The sequence below is a fragment of the Mustela nigripes genome, chromosome 4 (genome assembly GCF_022355385.1).
Source record: "Mustela nigripes isolate SB6536 chromosome 4, MUSNIG.SB6536, whole genome shotgun sequence".
Classification (NCBI taxonomy): Eukaryota; Metazoa; Chordata; class Mammalia; order Carnivora; family Mustelidae; genus Mustela; species Mustela nigripes.
In genome coordinates, this window is record NC_081560.1 from 4,845,549 (window position 1) to 4,855,605 (window position 10,057).

General features: G+C 45.0%; 1 protein-coding gene across 16 annotated transcripts in view; it reads left to right on the plus strand.

Annotated features, from left to right (window-relative positions):
• KMT2C (lysine methyltransferase 2C) overlaps positions 1-10,057 on the plus strand; it is a 193,685-nt gene that overhangs the window by 167,934 nt on the left and 15,694 nt on the right. For 8 of the 16 annotated variants that reach the window (XM_059396046.1, XM_059396051.1, XM_059396052.1 and 5 more), the window contains 7 exons: positions 3,488-3,700; positions 4,412-4,576; positions 6,028-6,169; positions 6,322-6,469; positions 7,896-8,074; positions 8,229-8,365; positions 9,197-9,446. In XM_059396046.1, coding sequence (XP_059252029.1) covers positions 3,488-3,700; positions 4,412-4,576; positions 6,028-6,169; positions 6,322-6,469; positions 7,896-8,074; positions 8,229-8,365; positions 9,197-9,446 — 1,234 coding nt within the window. The remainder of the gene's footprint in view (positions 1-3,487; positions 3,701-4,411; positions 4,577-6,027; positions 6,170-6,321; positions 6,470-7,895; positions 8,075-8,228; positions 8,366-9,196; positions 9,447-10,057) is intronic. The other 8 variants (XM_059396056.1, XM_059396057.1, XM_059396059.1 and 5 more) reach the window with 5 other exon arrangements.

Consider the following 10,057-nt stretch of genomic DNA (forward strand, 5'->3'; position numbering starts at 1 on the left):
CCGCATCAGGCTCCCTGCTGAGCAGAGAGCCCGATGCGGGACTCGATCCCAGGACCCTGAGATCATGACCTGAGCCGAAGGCAGCGGCTTAACCCACTGAGCCACCCAGGCGCCCCCAATTTTCATTTCTTAATTGAATGGGCTGAAGTGGTAAATTTGTTCAGATTTTCATTTTTAAGGTTGTTAATGAAGCCATTCTTGTAGCAAGTGTTCTTACTCTTTGTTTTCTCTTATTTGTGTGTTTGACCATTTTGTAGAGTTTGGCTGCTGCCTTGATAGATTCAGTTAACTTCTGTAAACTTTAGTGGTAACATTTTTTCAGTCTTATTTGTCGCCACCAATTTACCCAGTCTCTAACCACTTTCTCCACTGCATTCTGTCCCCGTAGGAATACCTAACTGCTTGCAATCCCCTTGAAGGCCTTTCTGAATTCACCTTTCCACGTGGGGCCATTTGCAGCTGTTTCTGCCAGTTGCTATCCTTTCTTTTTCACATCTGGCCAATGTCTTCTTTTCTTTTACAACTCAGTTCTAGAATCATCTTCCCTAGACCTTTCTCAGCTCAGCCATTTGCAGATGCGCCGATGCACATGTGCTCACATAGCAGTCTTTAGAATGCCACTGCAACAGCTTCTTGAAGGGCAGAGGCTATGTCCTGAGGACCTTTGTATTCTCAGTACTTAGTATAGTATTAGCACATAAGTACCCAGTGTGTGGGATTGAAGTCTTAGTACTGATGATTATGTTATATAGAGAGGATGTTATGATAGAAAAAGGAGTGAGATCACTTGTAGATGTATACATGTTTGGACTGTGTCACATATTCCCATATCCGTTTAGGAGGGTGACAAGGGGTCGGGTGCCTTATTACTAAGGGTAATGGTGCCTTACCATATTCCAGGTAGGTATCCTATGCTGAGCAATTGCCTGAGATATCATTTAGTCATTTGGCAGGAACACTTATTACCCCCAGTTTACAAATGATGAAATCCCATTTACTTTCTAGTCACATGACAGGCAAAATTACTGTGGCGGTAGTTGGGTAGACCAAGTTTTCATCCATGCTCAGTCTGCTTATTCACATGTGAGTTGGGGTTAGGAGAAGAGCACCTTCCTGGTTGCTGTGCAGTGAGTAGTAGGGCCTTCCTGGGAGGTTTAGGAGGTTCTTCCTCAGCCTGTATAAAGTTCATGTGTCATCACTTACCAGGAGGATGGTCTGGGCATGTTCGGCCCTTTCTATACCTTGATTTCCTCATCTGTACACAGCAGGAGTAGTAGTATTCCCTGTTATGTAGGGTTGCTGCAAGGATTAACCGTTAAAACACATTCTGCTGGTAATGTCTGGAAAAGGTACATACCTTTGACCTACTGATTACAAGTTGAGGAATCTGGCATAGGAATATAAAATTCTAAAATATGCAAAGATGCAACCACATGCATAGCTAATGTTCTATTAATGAAAAAAAATGAGAGAATTTCAGAGAAAGTAAGTTTAGTATAGTAGTTACTGATTACATTATTGTTTCTTTTTTTTTAAAATTATTGTTTCTTTAAGCTATATCTGAAAGTGTTGTTTTTTTTTTTCTCTTTTGTTGTTGCAGCCACTAAAATTTATGCTATATAAGGATGTTTAATATTATGGGAAACAATGTGTCAGGCCACTAAAATAAAAGAATACAAAGTGTGTCCATTGTGTTTTAACACAGTGTCTGTAGGCATAAGTAACATACTGAACACAGATACATTAAAATGTTAACTTTTTATCTCAGGCAGACATTTGGATGATTTTTTAACCTTTGTGCTCTCCTGTAATTAGAAGTATTCTTTGAAATGTGATAATGCCTGCTTTTTACAGTAGTTGTGAGGATTAGAGATAATGTCTGCAGTGCACTTAAAGTGCTTGACCTAAACGTACTTAATAAACAACTACATTATTAATCTCTTATAACCCAATAAGAAATTCTTAGGTCCTTGCTACTCAAAGGACAGCCCTTGGGGATCAGTAGCATTGAGCTCACCTGGGAGCTTCTTAAGAAATGCAGAATGTTAATCTGCAGAACAGACTTTCCAATCAGAATGTGTTCTTTAATAAGAGCCATGGTGGTTCTTCTGCATATGAACATGGAGAGGGGCAGAATTTGAATATATCAGCATCACCTAAAGGGCCTGTTGAAACACAGGGTGCTGGGCCTCACTCCTAGAGTTTCTCCTTCAGGAGGTCTGGAGTGGGACCAGGGAAGATGCATCTCTGACGCACCCCACCCAGGAGGTACTCCTTTTGCTACTCTGGGACTGCTTTTTTGAGAACCATTATCTCGTCCTGGGATGTGTAGTCTGAGCCTGCTTGGACATTTTACCCTTTCTTGTTGAGCTTAGAATGGCTTTTACATTTTCAAATGGCTGAAAAAAAAATCTAAGGAGTAATATTTCACAACATGTGAACATTATATGAAATTCAAGTTCAGTGTCCATGGATTTAAAAGTTCATTGGACCATGGCCACACTTGTTCTCTGCTGAGTGCGCTGCCCGGGCAGAGAGTTGAGTGGTTACGACAGGTGCTGTTTGGACTGCAGAGTCTGAAATGTTACTGCTGGTCTGTTTACAGAAAAAAATGTTGCCATGCGTTGTCCAAGCCATTTAGAGTAAAACCGGAAACTGTAATCTTCAAGCACTCAAAGATTCAGTGCAGAATACATCAAAATACATGTAGCAACTCTAGTTACCTATCTAACAAAGTATAACTGTAACATTTAAAACCAATGGCCCCTAAAAATATTTCCATATTATTAGGTATTGACAGCAGTACCTTCTAGAACCTCTTCAAGGACTGGTTTATTCTCACTTCTTCTTAGCCATTAAGTAAAGAGAAAGGCTTAAATAAAGGGGCGGGGGCACTCATTTGCTAGCGTACGTGTAGCCCCTCTCATGGACTTTAAGTATAGAGCCGTTATTACCCAGTCACATTTGTGACCGTGAGCTAATTTGAATGTCCGGCCTTGTTTATTTTTACTGATCCAAGGCTAGCTGTTCCTCTCAGCGAAGGTGCATAGGCTATGGACAGACCTTGTATTTCACCCATTCCTAAGGGAAACCCAAAAGAACTCCCCAGGACCGCAGTGCAGGGGCTGTCGTGGGCACCCGGCCAAGAGCGCACCTTCCCCACAGTCTCCAGAGAGCAGGACCAGGGAGCGCCGGTCTGCACGGGTGGTCCCACCTAAGGAGTAATGCTTGCTCTGAGATGGAGAGTAGCCACATTAAGAATTCTGGTCTTTCTGCAAGCTTTGCAGCTTACCAATTTCTGTACTTGAGAATAGTGTTTGAAAAGGGGATGATCACTCAGAAAACAGACCGTAAGAGGCCACTGCCTTTCCCTGACTCATAGTACCCGTTAGGAAGGTGCGTCATGGGACAGGACTGGATGGGCATGAACTTCAGGGGCCGGCGTGCGCACAGTCCACTTACCTCTCGACCTTTCCAATTACATTAGCGAACTTTGGAGGCTCCGGTGCACGGTGGTTTTGGATGTGGCAACAACCAATTGCCAAAAACAGATGGAGGAGGTGAAACCAAGAAACCTCGAAGCAAACGGACTCAGAGGACAGGGGAGAAGGCCGCACCTCGCTCCAAGAAAAGGAAGAAGGATGAAGAGGAGAAACCAGCGATGTACGCCACCGCCGACTCCTTTACCCACCTGAAGCAGGTGAGTCGCTCGGAGCAGCTCCTTTCTTTAAAAAGTCAAGTGAGGCGTCACATGCGTTTTCAACCCCGTTAAACTGAAATTTTCTCTTATCGCCATATTTCCTAAGTAAAGTAATTATAAAGATAAGTGATGTCTCAACAAAGAGTCTAGTAGATTTCCTGATTGCGAGCAAAACCGCACCATATCCTATTGGCGCCCGAAAATGGCAGTAAGACAGATGGATTGGTAGGTGACGGTCAGGATTTACTTGTGGTCAGAAGGAGCAGCCTCAGCACCAAGAGGAACTGTCTGGGTTACTCGTGACTCTGGATGCAAGGAAATGCAGCTGCCGGTCTCCCCGCAGTAAACTCTGTTCTTACGCCTTTGTGGTTGTCACAGAGGGTGGGAGACGGCCCCTAAGAGTGCCACGGGGGGTCCCTGGCCTCCCTTCATGCCCTGATTCTTGCTGAGCAAAGATAAGGAACATGTTTTTCTTGCTAGAGGCCTGGTAGCATCCCTTTAAGACAGATGAGAGTAAAGCTCATTTTTAAATATATCCTAGAGATTCTGTGGTCTCTCTCACTTACTTACTCTAGCATTTTGATACTCGAAATTTTTAAGTCTTGTTTTTGTCACGCCTTATTGGACTAAGTTGCCTTGGGTCTTAGAAAAGTTGCGAAACGCTCTGTTTTGTTGACCGTGTACATTACTCTTCAATGTGTTTTTTAATAGCAGCTCTCTCTGCTCCCTCTAATGGAACCAATCATTGGAGTGAACTTTGCGCACTTTCTTCCTTATGGCAGTGGCCAATTTAATAGTGGGAGCCGACTTCTAGGAACTTTTGGCAGTGCTACCCTTGAAGGGGTTTCGGATTACTATTCTCAGTTGATCTACAAGGTATGTTTCTTCGCCAAGGTCTTACCTTGCTTCCTCTTTGGATACCATATCAGAATTGGGAGAGCTTGTCTTGTTTTTCCATCTAATCTTCGAAGTTTCATTTAAACTTTATTAGTTCAGCTAAAAGGTGAAAATTTCCCTGGATGAAGAGTTTCTAACATAAATATTTGTAATTTTTTATAGGTAAGAATACAAATAGTGAAGAACATCCCTTATGTATTTCCATGGTAGAGAAAATACCCATTTTCCTATAACCTTTATTAACTCTTTAAAAAGAATCCAAATACATAGTAAATAGAATAAAAGATGTAGTTAGCAGTTTTCCCTGGAAAATGAAATGAAAAAAATTGAAAAGTGTATTTTGTCTAATGATTTAGGTAATAATACAACTAGACAGTAATTCTTAAACTAAAATACCAAACTAACTCAAATTTATCTTTTGGGGTTACTGTTTTAGCAACGTTTTATAATAGCCTTATTTAGACATTCTTACTTCACATCTGACTTACGTAAAATGATCTTTTTGCAAAAAATATTTGAGAGTATCATCAGTTTTCTGGAGGGCTTCTCTTCTTACTTTAGTATTAAAGTCATTCTCTTGTGACGCTCCATTTATTGTCATTGTCGGCTTTTTCTCTTCAGTTAGAGCCTGTCCTCACTCTTGTAAATGCCTTCTCTTCTGATGCGAGCTGCTCTCCAACACACTTCATTACCTTCATGAGATCCCCGATCTTTGCAAGATTTGTAATTTCACCTTACACTCGATTCTCACGGTATTATTGGTAGATTCCAACAATCCCTGAGAGACGGACCCATCCATGAACAATGACAAATCGATGACATGCTAAGCAGAGAGAAGTGTTTGGAGGGGACTCCCGTTTGTTAACGAGTCAGCCATTTCCGTGTTATTGCTAAGACTTTCGCATCTTACAGAGGTTTTGGACAGTCCAGATTCTAATATTGAGGCTATGAGTTGTAATGATAGGATTAGGACCACAAATTCTCAAGGTTTTTTTGTTTTTGTTTTTTGTTTCTTTTAATGGACCTGGGGCATATCTTAATGAGAATTGAATAATGGAATTCTTGAGAACGTTCTGCAATTTATTGGTGGAATTTTAAAGCTGTCTTTCACTGGCTATAACAATGAAATTTGAAAGATGTATAGAATAGAATAATGTTACTTTGGTTCTTAATTTCAAGTACTCAAGCTGGGCAGAGTAAGCAAATGGCGAACTGGTCCATATAAGCCCGAGTATTTCTCCCACCAAAAAACCTCCTGGCCTTGTCCATTTATTTTTCTTCTTGGTGTTCATTTAGGAATGAAGATACGTCTTGATGACATTTCTGTAGCCTTGCTTCCATGTGCTAAAAATTCACAGAACTAAGTTTTAGCAAGGTCATGGCATATTTGCTCTGTAGCATATAATTTAAAATTTTTTGGTCTCCTGCAGCAGAATAATTTAAGTAATCCTCCAACACCCCCTGCCTCTCTTCCTCCTACACCACCTCCTATGGCTTGTCAGAAGATGGCAAATGGTTTTGCGACAACTGAAGAACTTGCCGGAAGAGCTGGAGTATTAATGAGCCATGAAGGTATGACCGTACCGCTCTGAGTCGCACACCTCTGAGGAGTGTGCCTTTCTCAGCTGTGTTTGGTGAAAAGGCAGTCAAGTCGTGACCTTCTCTTCTCCCCCATGTATCCGTTTTGACTAAATCTGTTTTTGGTTGTGTTTTCGCTTTTCCAGTTACCAAAAGTCTAGGACCTAAACCATTTCAGCTGCCGTTCAGACCCCAGGATGACTTGTTGGCCAGGGCTATTGCTCAAGGCCCCAAGACAGTGGATGTTCCAGCTTCCCTGCCAACACCTCCTCATAATAATCAGGAAGAATTAAGGTAGAAGTTCTTTTTCTTGCACATTTTTTAGGTATTTCATTTTTTAAAAAATATGTATATAGCGTGTCTGTACGGATTGCAGGGATAGCATGTAAAAACATGGAAGGGGTGAAAATTTGAATGGTTTTCTCTAGGACTTAGTTTATAAGACATTCTTAACTATTAAAAGTAATTAGTTTGTACATTTTTCAGTTCTTAGATGGTTTAAGTTCAACACGTAAATGGACATTAAGGCAGTAGGAGTCTGTATGCAAAATATCTCGGAGATCATTGTCACTTACTGATGTTTGCAGATGTCTGAAATCAAAGGGCAGCAGTCACAGATCCTGGAGAATGCCTTTGGGGAGGAGGATTTAAGGACTGGCCCGTCCAGTTTTGTACTTCTTTCTGTTAGCTCTTTAGACCCAAGACTCTGGGGAGAAACCGTTTCCCTTAGTAGGTAACCACACCCCACCTCGTTAGGTCTAGGAAAGGTTCTCATGTACTTCGTCCGGTGATTCTCCTTTAGCTAATCGGATAACTGCCCTCTGCTTGATGAGACATCATGTAGATTAAGTCCCTTACTCCACCAAGGAGACAACTGTGGGCCAAAAAGACGTTACTTGTCCAGATTTAGAATCCAGTCTCCCTGCTCTCTTCTGCATTGTGCTGCTGGAGCTTGCTCGATCCCTGAATCGGGGGCAGTTATATGCGTGTGTTGCGCCCTAGGGTAGGGCACTACTGCTTCACAGGGACCCATTCTAGAAGCTGAAGCCACTCTTGGGTCTCCTCATAATGCTACTGCTCAAATTCTCTCCACATAACAGTGTCTCCTTTTGGGGGTGCTGGGAGACCCCAGATTTGGGGGTACCCTACAGCAGTGGCTTGACACCACACTTGCCCCCTGACCTCAGTTACCCTAGTTAACCTCTAGATTCTTGGGCTAGACTATTCCCTTCTTCCACTGTACTTGATCAATTAGGAAAAATAAAGGCCTGTGAAACTCTAATGACAAAGGTCCCCCCCCCCCCCCCCCCGTTGCCTCTATGAGCAGCAGCCCGGAGGGCTCTGCGGGTGTGCCCGTGGGGGTGTGCGAGATGGCTCTTTCCTTTTCTGGCTGCAGACTGTTCCATAGTCTCAGGGACCTGGAACTAGCCAGAGGTGTGAGTATCGTCCTTCTTCTGCTATGTGGTAATCTGAACGTCTTGGCAAGTCTTTTACACTTTGGTGTTGAAGTTCATTAAATTGCTTCATAGTTGGATGTGTTTCTTGGGTCTTTTTCCGAGAGATTTCTTGTTTGGCCCCGAACCTGTTCTTTGGCTTCTTACGTCATTGCCATTATCCAGGGGAACCTCCTGGTCCCGCTAGTGGGCAGGGCTGGGTCTGCAGGAAGCCCCCAGTGGTGGACGTGCCCATGTCGACCGTGTAATCTGTGTTCTTCTCTCAGGATTCAGGATCACGGTGCTGATCGGGACACTCCTGACAGTTTCGTTCCCTCGTCCTCCCCTGAGAGTGTGGTGGGGATGGAAGTGAGCAGATACCCAGATTTGTCCTTGGTCAAAGAGGAGCCTCCAGAGCCCGTGCCGTCGCCCATTATTCCGATTCTTCCGAGCAGTGCTGGGAAAGGTACAGAACGTTCTCGGTGAAAGTACTTGTCGTTACCGTCTGCCGGTTTACTGACGTTCACGTTTTGATTTTGAAAAGCCATTAACACTCCGTCATCTTTCCTTTCTCCCCACTTTCCCTCTCTCCTTCCTTCCTCTTTCTCCCCCCACTTAAGGTTTGGAATCGAGAAGGAATGACATCAAAGCTGAGCCAGGCACTTTATTTTTCACACCACCTTTTGGTTCATCCCCAAACGGTCCCAGATCGGGTCTTATATCTGTGGCAATAACCCTGCATCCTACGGCTGCCGAGGTAAAGACGAAATTCCTTTTTAACATCATAAACTGTCCACGTTCTTACGGGGCGTCGGGCGGCTTAGAGCGAGACATGCACAGCAGGGTCGTGGCGGGCAGAAGCCCCCAGAGCGAGGACGAGCGGTCCGGTGTCCGGGCTGCTTCTGAGACCCTGAGTGAGCGTCACGTGGCTCTCCGGGGAGGCCAGGCCAAAATGAAGCTCGTGTTCTCATGTTCTTGGTAAAGCGTGTGTCCTTCAGAGAGAAACCTCTTGAGAACTACACATAGAAAATAGAGCCGTGAGAAAGAACTTGGTCGGCGCTCAGTTTTACAGGAGTAGTGCGAACGTCCAGGTAGCAGCTGCCCCGATCAAATGCTAATAAATTCCTGAGAATTTTTTTCTGTTTTGGTTCGGTGAGGATGTTGGCCCCCACACTATGGTCCAGTGATAGAACGTTCTGGCCATTGGTACAGCTTAGCCCGGTGGGTGGGGGGAGGGACACAGCGCTCTCTGCCCGGCACTGGACGAAGTCCACTCGAGGCAGTTTCTGCCCAGCGGTGAGACCTAGGTTTCCCTCCCTCCTGCAGCGGTGACCGTAGCTCGAATACTTGAACGGTCGCACAAATGCGTCACGCTAATTGAGATCCTTGTGTGAGGATTTCTGCTCAGGAAAGCTTGATGGGGGTACTGATCCATTAAAACGATTATTTTTTTCCCCTGAGACTCTTAAGTATAAGTGAAAGTGGCTGGATTTGCTCGCACCGTGCATGTCCGGCAGACGGCATTCACCCACGCCTGTGGCTCACTGTGGCCTCCGGGGCTAACTCTGTGTTTACACTTGTGTTCTAGAACATTAGCAGTGTGGTGGCTGCATTTTCCGACCTTCTTCACGTCCGAATTCCTAACAGCTATGAGGTCAGTAATGCTCCAGATGTTCCATCAATGGGTTTGGTCGGTAGCCACAGAGTAAACCCAGGCCTGGAGTGTCGACAGCATTTATTTCTTCGTGGGCCGCCGCCAGGACCTGCAAACCCTCCCAGATTAGCCAGCTCGTACCGGCTGAAGCAGCCCGATGGGCCTTTCCCTCCAACAAGCAATGGTGAGCCAGTCTGCCTTTTGTTAACCTCAGATTCATTCTCCACTCACAAGCTTATTCTCTTTAAAAATCTCACTTCAAGGGGTGCCTGGGCGGCCCAGTGGGTTAAGCCGCTGCCTTCGGTTCAGGTCATGATCTCAGGGTCCTGGGATCGAGCCCCGCATCGGGCTCTCTGCTCGGTGTCCCCCTCTCTCTGTGCCTGCCTCTCTGCCTGCTTTTGATCTCTGTCTGTCGAATAAAATCTTAAAAAAAATTTTTTTTACATCTTACTTCAAAAATCAAAATAAAATCCCACTTTAGTTTTGAACAGGTAGTGGCGTGTTGGTATGTAGTCCTGGGTAGTTGGGCCTCCTGTGGGTGCTCCGTCTTCTGTGCTGTGGTTTGACCTTAGTGGCTGGGAGTCAGAGTCACCGGGGCACTGGCGGAGTGCCGGCTCCCTCTGCGAGCTGCTCGCCCTCCGCAGCTTTTGTTCTGTGTCTCCCGGAGGGCCCGCCGCCCCGATGGCCTGGCTTCCGGGCGCACGCGAGGCCAGCACCTGTGACTGCGCCCCTCTCCTTCTGTGCCTTGCACCCCCACTTGCGTCTTGCTGGGCCTGTGCCTTGTCCTCACGAGCC